Source organism: Larus michahellis, unplaced genomic scaffold, assembly GCF_964199755.1.
Source record: "Larus michahellis unplaced genomic scaffold, bLarMic1.1 SCAFFOLD_76, whole genome shotgun sequence".
Lineage (NCBI taxonomy): Eukaryota > Metazoa > Chordata > Aves > Charadriiformes > Laridae > Larus > Larus michahellis.
The window spans coordinates 833,864-849,482 of record NW_027435895.1 but is presented as its reverse complement, the minus strand read 5'-3'; the positions used below and the strand labels follow the sequence as shown (position 1 = coordinate 849,482).

General features: G+C 66.3%; 1 protein-coding gene across 1 annotated transcript; it reads left to right on the top strand.

Moving 5' to 3' along the window:
* Positions 1 to 91: 91 nt before the first annotated feature.
* On the top strand, positions 92 to 7,926 carry EXOC3L2 (exocyst complex component 3 like 2). Its single transcript, XM_074571304.1, has 12 exons — positions 92 to 223; positions 911 to 1,343; positions 1,870 to 2,479; positions 3,057 to 3,171; positions 4,420 to 4,530; positions 5,129 to 5,229; positions 5,589 to 5,696; positions 5,782 to 5,917; positions 6,331 to 6,453; positions 6,538 to 6,693; positions 6,781 to 6,902; positions 7,507 to 7,926. Exons 2-12 carry the CDS (start codon positions 914 to 916, stop codon positions 7,733 to 7,735), a joined length of 2,241 nt encoding a protein of 746 aa, XP_074427405.1. The 5' UTR covers positions 92 to 223; positions 911 to 913; the 3' UTR covers positions 7,736 to 7,926.
* The last annotated feature ends 7,693 nt before the right edge of the window (positions 7,927 to 15,619 follow it).

Below are 15,619 nucleotides of genomic sequence, written 5' to 3'. Positions count from 1 at the left end.
TCGGGTCCCCCCCGTCCCCGGGTCCCCCCCATCCTCATGTCCCCTCTGTCCCCTCCCCCGTCCCCATGCCCCCCCCGCCGTGCCCCCCCGTCCCCGGTGGCCCAGCGGAACCGGGGCTGACCCTGCCCGGCCCCGGGAGGCCGCCCCGGGGAGGCGCTTCCTCAGGAAACCCCCCACCCGCTGCCGCCGCCGCCGCTGTCACCGCTGTCACCGCCGCCACCGGGTACGTGTGGCACCGGGGGGCCGGGGGGGGGTCGCATGCTCGCGGGGGGGCCGGTGCTCGGTAAGTGTGCACGGGGGTCGTGCATCGCAGGGGGTTGCACGGGGGTCGTGTGAGCTCACGGGGGTTGCACGGGGGTCGTGCGAGCTCACGGGGGTTTGCACCGGGGGTTGTGTGAGCTCACGGGGGTTGCACGGGGGTCATGCGAGCTCGCAGGGGGTGTGCACGGGGGTCGTGCGAGCTCACGGGGGTTTGCACCGGGGGTCGTGCGAGCTCACGGGGGTGTGCACGGGGGTCGTGTGAGCTCACGGGGGTTTGCACCGGGGGTCGTGCGAGCTCGCAGGGGGTTGCACGGGGGTCGTGCGAGCTCGCAGGGGGTTGCACGGGGGTCGTGCGAGCTCACGGGGGTTTGCACCGGGGGTCGTGTGAGCTCACGGGGGTTGCACGGGGGTCGTGCGAGCTCACGGGGGTGTGCACGGGGGGGCTGGCACGCTCACCGGGGTGCCGGCGCTCACTAAGCGTGCACGGAGGGTCGCGCAAGCTCGCACGGGGCGGGGGGGGTCGCACGCTCTCAGGGTTGACACGCCGGGGTGCCCGGTGCCGCCGCCCTGTCCCGGTGACCACCCCGGTGCCCCCTGCCCTGTCCCCACTGCCCCTCCCGTGTTGTGTCGTCCCCCCCCCCCACCCCAGGCCATGCCGCTGCTGAGGAGACCCCCCAAGGAGGAGGAGGAGGAGGATGGCGACCCCTTCGCCTCCCACCCCGAGAGCCGCTACCGGCGTCGGGCCACCCTGGAGCGGCTGGTGGGGCTGGCCCCCTTCGGCCGCGCTCGCCGCGGCCCCGCCAAGGACGGGGATGGGGACGGGGGCCGTGCCCGGCGGCGCTCGGAGGATTTCGGGCTCCTGCGGCGGCTGCCGGGGCGGAGGAAGGCCAGCGTGGAGGCCCTGGCTGAGAGGACGGTCCCCAAACGGGGCTCGCTGCTGAGGCTGGCCCTGGGGACACGGGGACAGCGGGGGTCCGGCGGCGAGAGGCTGGCGGCCGAGGGCGAGGGGGGATCCGATGGGGAGCAGGACGGCGGGGGACAGCGGCCAGAGGGGCGCGGGAAGGGCAGGGAGCCCCTCTCGGGTGAGGGGGGACGTGGGGACACAGGACATGGGATACGGGGACGTGGGGAGGTGGGGATGGGGACATGGGACATGGAGACATGGGACATGGGAACGGGCAGAGGGGATGTGGGACATGGGGACGGGGATGTGGGGACATGGGGATGGGGACATGGGACACGGGGATGGGGATGTGGGGACATGGGGACGGTGGGGATGGGGACAGGGGATGTGGGGATGGAGACATGGGCATGGGGATGGGGACATGGGACATGGGGACAGGGATGTGGGGACATGGGGATGGGGACACAGGACATGGGGATGGGGATGTGGGGACATGGGGATGGGGACATGGGACATGGGGACATGGGGACGGAGGAGGACGTGGGACGTGGAGGGACACCGGTACAGGGATGGTGGGCCGTGGGACCGCGGCGGTCACGGGCCGTGGGACATGGTGAGGTGGGGACACACCACGGGTCATGGGATGGCCTCGGGTGCCACCAGAGTCCCTGTCCCCCCCCCCGGGGTGTCCCCATTGTCCCCAGTGCTGGAGATCCTGGAGCTGATCCAGCGCCGGGAGCTGGTGGCGGCCGACGAGCAGATCATCGCGCTGGAGGCTGAGTGCGTGGCCGCTGCCACCTCCTCGTCCCCGTCCCCGTCCCCAGTGGCCGGGCGGCAAACGCGGGACGTGGCTTTGCTCTACGAGGCGCTACTGGCCCAACTCTGGGCCGTGGTGGCCGAAGCCGTGCCCGCCGGCCGCCCCTACCCGCCCTTGCGCTCCGTCATCCGGGTGCTGGAGCAGGAGGAGGCGGCCGATGGCCGTCACCCCCCGGGGACACCGGGGCGTCCCCGTGCCCTCCGCCGCCGCTGGCAGGAGGCGGTGGGGCGAGCAGCCAGCGAGCGGCTGGGGCAAGTGGCCCCGGTTGCCGGCTTGGGAGCCCGGCTGGCGGCTTTGGCCGGGCGGCTGGTGGGCGACCTGGGGGCTGTGCGGTGCCATGTGGCCCCCGCGTACCCCCCCGAGTACGGTGCCTTCGGGGTCTACGCCCGCGGCTACCACCGGGCGCTGGCCCAGCAGCTGGCCACGCTAGCCCAGAGAGCCCTGCCCGTGCCCGACCTCTACCTGCTGCTCGACTGGCACAGCAACACCTACCCCAGGTGAGACCCCCCCACAACCCCCCGCCACTGCCCCACAGCACCACAGGACCCCCCCTCCCAGGGGCTGGGGACACTGGGGGACCCCACCATCACCTTGGGGACAGTGGGGGACCCGCTGCCACCCGTGGGAACCCGCAGCATCCTCACTCCCAGCACCCTCTGCCGCCCACTGTGACACATGGGACCCCCCGCCAGCACCTTGGGGACCCTGTGCCACCCGATGTCACCCTTGGGACGCCCCCCATGACACTGGGGACACTGTGGGACCCCCCCCCCCAGGGCACTAGGGACCTTGCGCCACCCACTGTCACCCCTGGGATCCCCCCCAGCACCCTGGGGGTCCTGTGGGGCCCCCCCCTCCAGCACCTTGGGGACCCTGTGCCACCTGCTGTCACCCATGGAACCCCCCCCAGGTCACTGGGGACCCTGTGGGACCCCCGCTGTCACTCCTGGGACCCCTCCCCATCACTCCGGGCCCCCTGTGCCACCCACGGGACTTCTTGGCCACCCCTAGGGCTGTCCCCCCGGGGGGTGGCAGGTGCCCCGGTGCCACCCCATGGGCTCCCTGTGCCCGCAGGGAGGTGCTGGGGCACCCTGAGGTGGGGGCCCTGCTGCAGGCGCAGGCGCTGGGACCCCTCCTGCCCCCCGAGACCCAGCGTGGCCTCGAGCGCTCCTGCATCGCCGCCGTCAAGGTGTGGGCACAGGGCGGGCACCAGGGTGGCACTGGGGTGGCACCGGGGTGGGCAGGAGGGTGGCACTGGGATGGGCACACATTGGACACCATGGTGGCACTGGGATGGACAACAGGGTGGCACTGGGATGGCACTGGGATGGGCAGGAGGGTGGCACTGGGATGGGCACACATTGGGCACCATGGTGGCACTGGGATGGACAACAGGGTGGCACTGGGATGGCACTGGGATGGGCAGGAGGGTGGCACTGGGATGGGCACACATTGGACACCATGGTGACACTGGGGTGGACAACAGGGTGGCACTGGGATGGCACTGGGATGGGCAGGAGGGTGGCACTGGGATGGGCACACATTGGGCACCATGGTGACACTGGGATGGCACTGGGATGGGCACACATTGGGCACCACGGTGGCACTGGGATGGACAACAGGGTGGCACTGGGGTGGCACCGGGTGGCACTGGGATGGACAACAGGGTGGCACTGGGATGGGCACACATTGGGCACCATGGTGGCACTGGGATGGACAACAGGGTGGCACTGGGGTGGCACCGGGGTGGCACTGGGATGGACAACAGGGTGGCACTGGGATGGGCACACATTGGGCACCACGGTGGCACTGGGATGGACAACAGGGTGGCACTGGGATGGGCACACATTGGACACCATGGTGACACTGGGATGGCACTGGGATGGGCACACATTGGGCACCACGGTGGCACTGGGATGGACAACAGGGTGGCACTGGGGTGGCACCGGGGTGGCACTGGGATGGACAACAGGGTGGCACTGGGATGGGCACACATTGGGCACCATGGTGGCACTGGGGTGGCACCGGGGTGGCACTGGGATGGACAACAGGGTGGCACTGGGATGGGCACACATTGGGCACCACGGTGGCACTGGGATGGACAACAGGGTGGCACTGGGATGGGCACACATTGGACACCATGGTGACACTGGGATGGCACTGGGATGGGCACACATTGGGCACCACGGTGGCACTGGGATGGACAACAGGGTGGCACTGGGATGGGCACACATTGGACACCATGGTGACACTGGGATGGCACTGGGATGGGCACACATTGGGCACCACGGTGGCACTGGGATGGACAACAGGGTGGCACTGGGATGGGAACAGATTGGGCGCTGTCCCCGTGCCCGCTGTCCCCGTCCATGCCTGCTGTCCCCATGCCTCCTGTCCCCATGCCCGCTGTCCCCACACCCGCTGTCCCCGCTGCCAGGCGAAGGTGGAGGTGGCGGTGGCGCAGGAGCTGCAGCTCAGCGAGGACACGTGGGCGGAGGAGGCCACCAGCCAGGAGCTGCAGGAGGGACTGGCCACCCGTGTCACCGGAGTACGGCACCCCAGGGACACCCCTTGGGGACACGGGGTGACACACGGACCCCAGGGGGTGCTGGGGTGTCTGGACACCCTATGGGGACACCAGGGTACCCCATAGGGACATCAGGACACCAGGGTGCCCCATGGGGACACCAATGTGCCAGGGTACCCTATAGGGATGCCACCATACCAGGGTACCCCGTAGGGACATCAAGGTGCCCAGATACCCTATGGGGACACCAAGGTGTCTAGACACCCATAGGGACACTAGGGTGACAGGGTACCCCATAGGGCCACCAAGATGTCTGGGCACCCCATAGGGACACCAGGGTGCCCAGATGCCCTATAGGGCCACCAAAGTGTCCAAGTACTCCATAGGGACATCAAGGTGCCGAGATACTCCATGGGGACACCAAGGTATCTGGGCACCCCATAGGGACACTGGGGTGACAGGGTACCCCATAGGACCACCAAGGTGCCTGGGTGCCCTACAGAGTTGCCAGAATGCCCAGGTGCCCCAAGGGGATGGTGGGGTGTCTGGTACCCCAGGGGACATCACAGTGTCCCCAGGGGGCTGGTGGCCACGCCCCCAGCAGTGCCCGTGCCCACAGCTGCTGCGGGCGCACGTGGACCGAGCCCCCCAGATCACCCCCGAGTTTGGCATGGAGATGGCACACAGCCTGCTGGGCGTGCTGGTGGCCTTCCTGCACAGGTGGGCGCGGGGACACGGTGGGGGACGTGGTGGGGACAAGGGGTGGGCATGGGGATGTGGAGGCACAGGGAGACCAGGCATGGCCATGGGGACACCAGGACAGGACAAGGGATGGGCACAAGGGGGTGGGGACATGAGGGGACAGGAGCTAGGCATGGGGACATGGGGACATGGGGGGGGCCACAGGTGATGGCCACGGGGACGTGGGCACCGTGGTGGGACAGGAGCCACAGGACAGAGCTGGGATGGCCATGGGGGGGGACAGGGGACGCAGGATGAGCGTGGCACCCAGGTGGCAGGTCCCCAGGGTGCCGGGTCCCCAAGGTGTCACCGCGGGTGACCCATGTGGGTGTTCTCAGTTTCCAGCGGAAGGTGGAGCGGTTCCTGGAGGCCCCCGCTGAAGCCTCCCCACCCGACGGTGCCACCGGCTGGGCCATCGCCCTGGTCAACTGCTGTCCCCCCTTCAGGTGAGGCCACCCCCAGCTGTCCCCCTCCCCGCATCCCTGGGGTGATTGGGGTCCCTGGCAGCACCCACTGACCTCCCTGCGGCAGGGCCTTTGCTGAGCGGCTGGCGCAGTTCGGGCACCCCGAGAGCGAGGAGCCCCGGCGCCAGGCCCACACTGCCCTGGACAAGGTGACCCGGCTCTGCAACCACGTCCTCACCCAGCGCCTCTTCGAGGACCTCAAGGTGGGTGACACCCATGGGTGCAGTGGTCATGGTGCCCATCCGTTGGGTGTTGAGGCAAGTGATCCCCATGGGCGCAATGTCACGGTGCCCATCCATTGGGTGACGCCCATGGGTGCAATGGGCATCATGGTGTCCCTCCATTGGGTGATGCCCATAGGTGCAATGGTCATGGTGCCCATCCGTTGGGTGTTGAACCAGGTGACACCCATGGGTGCAATGGTCATGGTCCCCATTCATTGGGTGATGCCCATGGGTGCGACGATCATGGTGTCCATCCGTTGGCCGTTGAGCCAAGTGACACCCATGGGTGCAATGTTCCGGGTGGCCTCCCATGCACCGGGCGCCACCGGGGATGGCACCCATGGGTGCTGGGACATCCGCCCACCCCAGTTGCCCCCCCCACCATCTCCCAGCCCTACTTCAACAAGCTGATGAAGCGCAAGTGGCTGACGAGCTCCGACGCCTTCGACACCATCGTGATGCTCATCACCAGCTTCACCCAGAAGCTGCGCCCGCTGCGCCCCGAGCCCTACCAGGTGGGTGCCGCCTTTGGCGCCCGGTGGTGGTGGTGGGGTGGTGACCGCCATCACCGGTGGCTTCCGCTGACCCTTGTGCCGCAGGTGCTGGTGAGCGAGGTGCACCGGCGGGTGCTCATCGAATACGTGCGGCCGCTCATGCAGGTGCGCTTGGTCTGCACCTCGGCCAAGATGCGCGCCCGGGTGGCCGCTCGCCTCGGGGACGAAGCCCGCCAGCTCCGCGAGCTCTTCAGCCGCTTGGTGAGATGACCCCCCCGCAACGCCGTCCCCGCCACCCTTGGGTGCTCCTCGGCGGGGCGGGGGTGACAACCCTGGGGTCCTGGGCAGGATTCGGCTTCGCCCTGGCTGGACTCGGTGGTGCCGCGGCTGCGGGAGCTGCTGGTGCTGGAGGACACGGCAGCGCTGCAGATGGAGGTGGGCGTCCTGGTGAGGGACTTCCCCGACGTCCGGTGAGTGCGGTGACATCCACCCACTGGTGGCCCAATGGCGGGGGGGGGTGGCACAGCCAAGTGGGGACGCCCCAGCCCCACGGGGACAACAGCGGGGTGGCACTTGGGCCCCACAGCCAGCGCGGCGGGGCGGCAATGCCAGGCGAGATGCCACCACCCCGTAGGGAGCGGTGGTGGGTCACGGCGTCACCTCGAGCCGGGTGACGGGGACGTGGCGTCCGTCCTTCCCGGCAGCTCCCGCCCCGCCGGGAAGCGGCCACGGCCCTGCGCCAAGTCCCCTCCCTTGTCCCCGTGTCCCCAGGGGGACAGTGGCACGCGTGTGGCCCTGCAGGCTCTGAGGGGGGTTCCAGCCCCGTCCGCCACCAGTGACAGTGCGAGACGGGGGTCCCCCAAAAACGTGTGCCTTGCTGTGCCCCAAAAATGGGTGCCTGCCTCTCCCCAGACGTGGGTGCGCCCCTGCACCCCAAAAACGGGCACCTGCCCCTCCTGAGACCTGGGTGCAGCGTTGCACCCCAAACCTGGGTGCCTGCCTCTCCCCAAACCTGGGTCCATCACTGCACCCCAAAAACGGGTGCCTGCCCGTCCTGAGGGTGCCGCTCCGCAGGCGGGAGCACGTGGCGGCGATGCTGGACGTGCGGGGGCTGCGGGGGCAGGCGGCGCGGCAGGAGATTTTGGGGGTGCTGCAGGACGTGGAGCCGGGGCCCCCCCGCCATCGCGCCTTCTTCGCCCAGTTGCCGGTGGCCCGCCAGGTCCGCTGCTTGCCCTTCCACTGGCCGCGGCTGGCGCGGCTCGCCCGCCCCCGCCTGCCGCGCCCCCACCCTCCGCGGCCGTGAGTACCCCGAAAATGGGTGACCACCCCCCCCCAGAGAGGGGTGCATCGCTGCACCCCAAAACTGGGGGACCGCCTTCCCCAGAGATGGGCGCATCACTGCATCCCGAAGCGGGGTGCGACGCTGTGCCCCGAAACTGGATGCCCACTTGGGGCCCCCCCGCCCGTGTATAAATGGTGTCGATGCTGTAAATTAAGGCTGGAGCCCGACCTCGTCCTTGGCTCTCGCTCGGGGGCCACCTGCGTGGGGACAGGAGACGTGGGGACACCCCGCAAGTGGGGACAGGGGACGCGGGACACCCCGTGTGTGGGGACAGGGGACATGGGGACACCCTGGCAGTGGGGTCAGGGGATGTGGGGACACCCGGTGTGTGGGGACAGGGGACCTGGGACACCCCACAAGTGGGCACAGGGGACATGGGGACACCCGCTGTGTGGGGACAGGGGGACACCCTGTGAGTGGGGACAGGGGACATGGGACACCCCATGTGCAGGGGATGGGGACACGGGGGTGAGGGACATGGATGTGGGGGACATAGGACCGGGGGACACGGCGGGGGGGGGCACGGCGGTGGGAGATAGGGGTCTGGGGGACACGGAGGGGGGGGCGACACGGTGCCGTCCCTGTGCGGGAAGTGGCTCCCGGTCCCAGGGCGGCCGCGGCGGGGGGGGGGAGGAAGGAAAGGGCCCGGTGCCTCGCCGGGAAGCCACCGCGGGGGGGGACGACGAGGGGAACACGATGGCCCTTCCCGGCACGGGGTGTGTGTGTGTGGGGGGACATGGGACACCCCCAGCTGGACCCCGACGGGTGGCCAGGGGTTGGGGACAGTGCGGCTCGGCCAAGGGCAGGATCGGGCCCCCCGGGGAGGGGGGGCGGGAGGGGGGGAAGCCACCCTGGCCCTGCTCCATCCCGCCCCACCCAGATCCGGCGCCTCCTGGGACACCCTGTCCCCCCTCCCGGGCTGGAAAAATGCGGGGGGGGACACACACACACGACACAGAGGCCACAGCCACCGCCACGTCCCTCCTGCCACCCGTGGCACCGTCACCCACTGCTGCCACGAGCTCGTGGGGCCTCAGCGCATCCCCGGGAGCCGGGGGGAGGCCATGGGTGAAGGCACTGTGTGTGTCCCCCCCCCGGCCTTGTCCCCCCTCCCAGTGTCAAAAATAGGCGAGTGCTGGATCCGGCCAGGAAGGAGCTAAAAATAAGTGTCCCAGGGTCACCGTCCCTCGTGCTGTGGGAAGGGGACGATGGCGGCGGGGGCGGAAGCAGCAGCGCCAGGCGGGGGCGGCGGGAAGGGACCCGGAGACCTGGGGGGTCACAGGGGTGGCAGGGGGGTGGGGGGACAGGGGTGTCACCGATGCCAGGCGCACGGCAACAGCGATGGGACAGTGTGGGGACGGGGGTGGAACCGTGGCTGGGGGCACAGGGACATGGATGGGACCGTGCAGGGACACACGGGGACAGGGATGTCACCGTGTCTGGGGCCATGGGGACATGGATGGGACCACACAGGGACACATGGGGACAGGGGTGGCACCACGTCTGGACACATAGGGACAGGGACGTCACCATGCCCAGATAAATGGGGACAAGGAGGTCACCATTCCAAAGGGACCACGCAGGGACACATGGGGATGGATCCCACCTTGTGGGGACAGGGATGTCACCACGACAGGACACAAGGGACAGAGATGGGACCACGCAGGGACAGGGATGTGTCCTGGCGTGTCCCGCGTGCCAGCCCCGGCGTGAATCACCGCGCGCCTGACGTCAAGGCCTGGAGGGAGGGAAGGAAGGAAGGAAACCCCCCCCCCCCAGGCAGTGGGGCTGGGTTTGGGGGGGTCCCCCTGGTCCCCCCCCCCCCCCACGTCACCCGGCTGGGTGGAGGGAACCCCCGACTGGGCAGGACCCCCCAAACTGGGCAAGGGCCCCCTTCAAATTGAGCAGTGTACCCCCAAACCGGGCAGGGACCCCCCCCCACTGGTCAGGTACTCCCCGAACTGGGAGAGAACACCCCGAACGGGGCAGGGACCCCCCGCACCGGGGAAGGGTCCGCCCCCCCCCCCCCCCCCAACCCCGTCCCTCGGTGCTGGCGCCCCCTGGCGGCCGCCCGCGGGGCTGCAGGCAGCGGGGGCGGCTCCTTTATCAACTGCAGGGCCCGCCTACCGCTTGATTGGCAGGTGGGTGGGCCAATGGGAAGACAACCCCCCTACTGGCTCTATGTCCCCATAGCTCCGTGTCCTCCTGAAGCTCCCTGACCCACAGGCTCCATGTCCCCACAGATCTCTGACCCATGGGCTCCTTGTCCTCCTGAAGCTCCCTGACCCACAGGCTTCATGTCCCCATAGATCTCTGACCCATGGGCTCCTTGTCCCCATGGCTCCATGTTCTCCTGAAGCTCCCTGACCCACAGGCTCCATGTCCCCATAGATCTCTGACCCATGGGCTCCCTGACCCACAGGCTCCATGTCCCCACAGATCTCTGACCCATGGGCTCCTTGTCCTCCTGAAGCTCCCTGACCCACAGGCTTCATGTCCCCATAGATCTCTGACCCATGGGCTCCTTGTCCTCCTGAAGCTCCCTGACCCACAGGCTTCATGTCCCCATAGATCTCTGACCCATGGGCTCCCTGACCCACGGGCTCCATGTCCCCACAGATCTCTGACCCATGGGCTCCTTGTCCTCCTGAAGCTCCCTGACCCATGGGCTCCTTGTCCCCATGGCTCCATGTCCTCCTGAAGCTCCCTCACCCACAGGCTCCATGTCCCCAAGGATCTCTGACCCATGGGCTCCTTGTCCCCATGGGCTCCTTGTCCTCCTGAAGCTCCCTGACCCACAGGCTTCATGTCCCCATAGATCTCTGACCCATGGTCTCCTTGTCCTCCTGAAGCTCCCTGACCCATGGGCTCCTTGTCCCCATGGCTCCATGTCCTCCTGAAGCTCCCTGACCCACAGGCTCCATGTCCCCAAGGATCTCTGACCTGGGGGCTCCATGTCCCCAGGGTCCGCCCCCCCCCCCTCAAGGTTTTCACCTCTCCATCATCTCCACGGTGCCATCACCATGGGGCTCCCTCCCTCTCCCTCTTTGTCCCCAAGGACCCCACAAGCCTTGACCCCCATCCCCAAGGTCCCCAGGGCCCAGGGCAGCTCCTCCACCCACAACCTCCATGTCCCCAGGGGACCCCCAACCCTCCTCCTCCAGAGGAACCCCATGGTGGCCCTGGGTTCCCAGCTAGTGCCACCCTTCCGGCGAGAAAGAAGAGACAGGGACCGGCGTGGGGCCAATGCGAAGCTGTTTTATTGGCCATGTTGGGATAGGTCGAGCACGGACACAGGGGGACCGAGGCGGCCCTGGAAGAGTCACAGGCAATAATAATAATTAATAAAAAAATTAAACATCCCCCCAGGGGCTGGTGGCCCTGCGCAACAGAAGTCCCAAGTCCGAACTTTGTCGATGAACCTCCCCCCGCAGAGCCAAAGGGGACTGGGGAAAAAAAAAACATCTGGGTGAAAAGGAAAACAAACAAACAAACAAAACAAACCCCGGCTGTTTTTTTTTTTTTTTTTATTTTTTTATTCTACATTGGTTTGTCTTTTTAGTTTGCCTGAGGGGGAAAAAAAAAACAAACCAAAAACAAAAAAAAGAAACAAAAAAGCACACTCACCACCACGTACAACCCACAAGGCGACGGCAAAACCACGCACCCATCGGGCGAGCTCAGGCACCGTCACAACACCCCCCACGCTCCGCTGCCGCACGCGCTCCCCCCAGGCACGCCATCCTCCCGCCCGCCAGCCCCAAGGGGACGTGGGGACGTCGTCACGTCTCCGCAGCGGCCTCCAGACGTCTCCCCGCCTGACGAAAACCCCGGAACGCCAGCGATGAACCTCGCTGAGCAGAGCGGCCGGGACCAGGGGGAGGCGGGGAAACACAAAAGAAAACCCACACCCAGCTGGTTTGGGTTTTGGATCCTCCTCCTCTTTCTCCTCCTCCTCTTTCTCCTCCTCCTCTTTCTCCTCCTCCTCTTTCTCCTCCTCCTCTTTCTCCTCCTCCTCTTTCTCCTCCTCCTCTTTCTCCTCCTCCTCTTTCTCCTCCTCCTCTTTCTCCTCCTCCTCTTTCTCCTCCTCCTCTTTCTCCTCCTCCTCTTTCTCCTCCTCCTCTTTCTCCTCCTCCTCTTTCTCCTCCTCCTCTTTCTCTACCGGCCTCAAAATAAGACAACGCTCAACTCCACACAGAGCCAAGGCCAAATGAAAACCAAATGGCGGTCACACCAGCTTACGCTCGTTCCAAACTCCCCGCTCGCCACAGAACCGGGAGGGCCCTCTGGAGCCCATCCCGTCCCGCCCCCGGCCAGAGCAGGGTCACCCACAGCAGGCGGCACAGGGACGCGTCCAGGCGGGTTCGGGATGTCTCCGGAGACGGAGGCTCCACCACCTCTCTGGGCAACCTGTGCCAGGGCTCTGCCGCCCTCAGGGTAGAGAAGTTCCTCCTCGTGTTGAGGTGGAACTTCCCACGGTCAAGTTTGTGCCCGTTACCCCTTGTCCTGTCCCCGGGCACCGCTGACAACATCCCGGCCCCATCCTCCTGACACCCCCCCTTTCAGTATTTATCAGCATTGATAAGATCCTCCCTCCGCCGTCTTTTTTCCAGACCGAAGAGACCCAAATCCCTCAGCCTTTCTCCATCAGAGAGGTGTTCCAGCCCCCTCAGCATCTTGGTAGCCCACTCAGCTGCCACCCCCCGCCCCCCAACTGCTCTCACCTCCTCAGGACAGCCGCTCACGGAGGGCTCGCCAGCCCCTGGGACAGAGATACCAAAAATCCCCAGCTGGTTTCTTTGACCATTATCACGGTCCAAGCTCTCTCCCCTGCCAAACACCGACCGTGTCATCACCTGGTATCCGACACCCGCACCTCATCCCAGCTCCTTCCGATAATGACCCCTACCCCCCCGGGAACTGGTACGGAGATACGTACGGATGCACGCGACAGCTACCACGCACCACTACCCGCCCGTTCTGGAACTGGTTTGCCGCTCCACGCGTCTCAACGCGTAGCGCTCCCTTCTACCTGCCTGAGGTTTACTTCCCACTAACCAACCTCCCCTTCGGCCGACGTCAGCACGCGCGCGGTCTCCTGCTACCCGCAAACCTTTGCCCCCCGCCCCGCTTCGCTTTCAGGGCGCCGCTGATCACGCTCCACCCTCCGTAGGGGCCACATCGCTTCAACGCGAGGTTCCCTTACTCACCTCAAAGCTCTCACTCACGTGAACAAAAAGAAAACACAAAGCTGCGTAACACACACTTCATCCATGAGGGAAGTGCCCTGCCCGGGACGCGCAGGCGTCACGCTGAACAGTAAGCCGCGTCCTTTACCTGCCCAAAGGGGACTGTGCTCCAGGACAGCCCTCGCCGCTACGCTAACTTTAAAAATCCCCTTTTTGCAACTGTCAGCCTCGTCCCCTTGCCCCCCTCTCCGGCACCGGTCTCTCAACTTAGCTTTTGGAGGGCTGGGGGTCCGAATCCGTCCTTGACGCAATCCACAAAAAGCAGCCACCTGGTACGTTTCTGCGGTCATCAGGTGCCTCCTGTGCCACCGCAAAAGGAAAAAACAACCCAAAAGCAGCCACAGCACCAGCACTAAGCATCTTGAGAGGAGATACCAACCTCTTCCACAACACCCGCTTCCTCCCAAACGCCGTGGTGTTCCGCTCGCCTGCTCCACGCCGATTCCAGGGTCTGAGGCTGCAGCGACAGTTATTTATGGCACCTAAAATACCACGAAACACGACGTTACCGTTGCACTTCTGCCAAACCACCAGTCCCGTGCTCCTCCTTGATACTATCCGGCTCACCTCAAATCATGGAGTCATAGAATCACAGGGTTAGAAGGCACCTCTGGAGCCCATCCCGTCCCGCCCCCGGCCAGAGCAGGGTCACCCACAGCAGGCGGCACAGGAACGCGTCCAGGTGGGTTTGGGATGTCTCCGGAGACGGAGACTCCCCCACCTCTCTGGGCAGCCTGTGCCAGGGCTCTGCCACCCTCAGGGTAAAGAAGTTCCTCCTCGTGTTTAGGTGGAACTTCCCATGGTCAAGTTTGTGCCCGTTACCCCTTGTCCTGTCCCCAGGCACCACTGAGAAGAGCCTGGCCCCATCCTCCTGACACCCCCCCTTTGAGTATTTATAAGTGCTGATAAGGTCCCCCCTCCGCCGTTTGTTTTCCAGACTGAAGAGACACAAATCCTTCAGCCTTTCTTCATGAGAGAGGTGTTCCAGCCCCCTCAGCATCTTGGTAGCCCTTTGCTGTCCCCTCTCCAGCAGTTCCCTGTCCTTCTTGACCCGGGGAGCCCAGAACTGGACACAGCGCTCCAGGTGTGGCCTCCCCAGGGCAGCGCAGAGGGGGAGGATGACCTCCCTCGACCTGCTGGCCACGCTCTTCTTGATGCACCCCAGGATGCCATTGGCCTTCTTGGCCACGAGGGCCCATCGCTGGCTCATGGCCGTCCCGTTGTCCACCAGGACTCCCAGGTCTCTTTCCACAGAGCTGCTCTCCAGCAGGTCACCCCCAACCTGTCCTGGTGCGGGGGGTTATTCCTCCCCAGGTGCAGCGCCCTACACTTGCCCTTGTTGAATTTCATAAGGTTCCTCTTTGCCCAACTCTCCAGCCTGTCCAGGTCTCTCTGGATGGCGGCACGGCCTTCCGGTGTGTCAGCCGCCACCCCCCCCACAGCTTTGTGTCATCAGCAAACGTGCTGAGGGTGCGCTCTATCCCCTCATCCCCAAATGCGAGAGGCTAGAACAGACCAGACCCCGTCAACACCAAAACCCAACTGCAAAACCTGTCCGAGAAAGACTCGTGAAACACCCACACCCTTTTCCTAGCCATCCCCCAGTGCCAAAACTTTAGAAATCCCTTCACCTCTCCCTGGGCCATCACGGAAGGAGCCCCAGTTCTTCCCGACAGCTCCTGCCCTCTATTTGCCAGACTGAACCCCCCGCGTCAGCCGCTCCTCGGGAGCCGCTCTTCCGAGCCCTGCCTTCAGTGGGCCCCTCCTGTGTTGTGCCTTTCCACGGACTCTGGGCTCTGCTACAGACCCACAGAGTCAGCGAAGCCCTGACCCGACCCGACCCACCAGGGGCCTGCAGCAAGCTGTAAAGGCTCTAGGGCCACCACGACACTCTGCGCACCATCAAGGAAGACAACGAGCTGTCCCGTACCCTGGCCACCCCCCCACTACAGCCCCCCCAAGGCCCCTCCCTCAGCCCCCCCCCAATATCCCCCCCCTCAGCCTCCTACAATGCTCCCCCCTCAGGACTCCCCCTTCCCCCCCATCACTCCTCAGGACCCCTGGCCCCCTCAGTGCCCCCTTCCCCCCCCAGCTTCTCCCTTAGAGCCTGCTCAGCCCCCCATCCTCTGCCTGGGCCCCCTCAGCCCCCCTGTTCCCCCGTCAGGGTCCCCTCAGCCTCCCCATTCCCACCCTGAGAGTCCTCTCAGGACCTCCCAGACTCCCTCGGGGCTCTCTCAGCGCCCCTCCCCCGCCTCCAAGGCCCCATCAACCCCCCCGTTCCCCCTCAGGACCTCTGTGTGCCTCCCGTCAGCCCCCTTCCTCACCCTTCAGGGCCGCCACAGCCCCCCCCGCTCCCCTCAGCCTCCTTCAAGGCCCACCCTCGGGGGCCTCCACAGCCCTCGAGGGGCTCCAACCCTCCATTCCCATTCGGCGCCCGCGTTCCCCCCCAACATCTCCCCTCAGAGTTCCCTCAACGCACCCATCACCCTTCAGGACCCCCCCCGTCCCCCTCCGGGTCCCTCAGGACCTCCCGACCCCCGTCAAGGCCTCCCCATTTCCCTCAGGGCCCCCGTCCCCTCCCTCAGTGTCCCCCAGA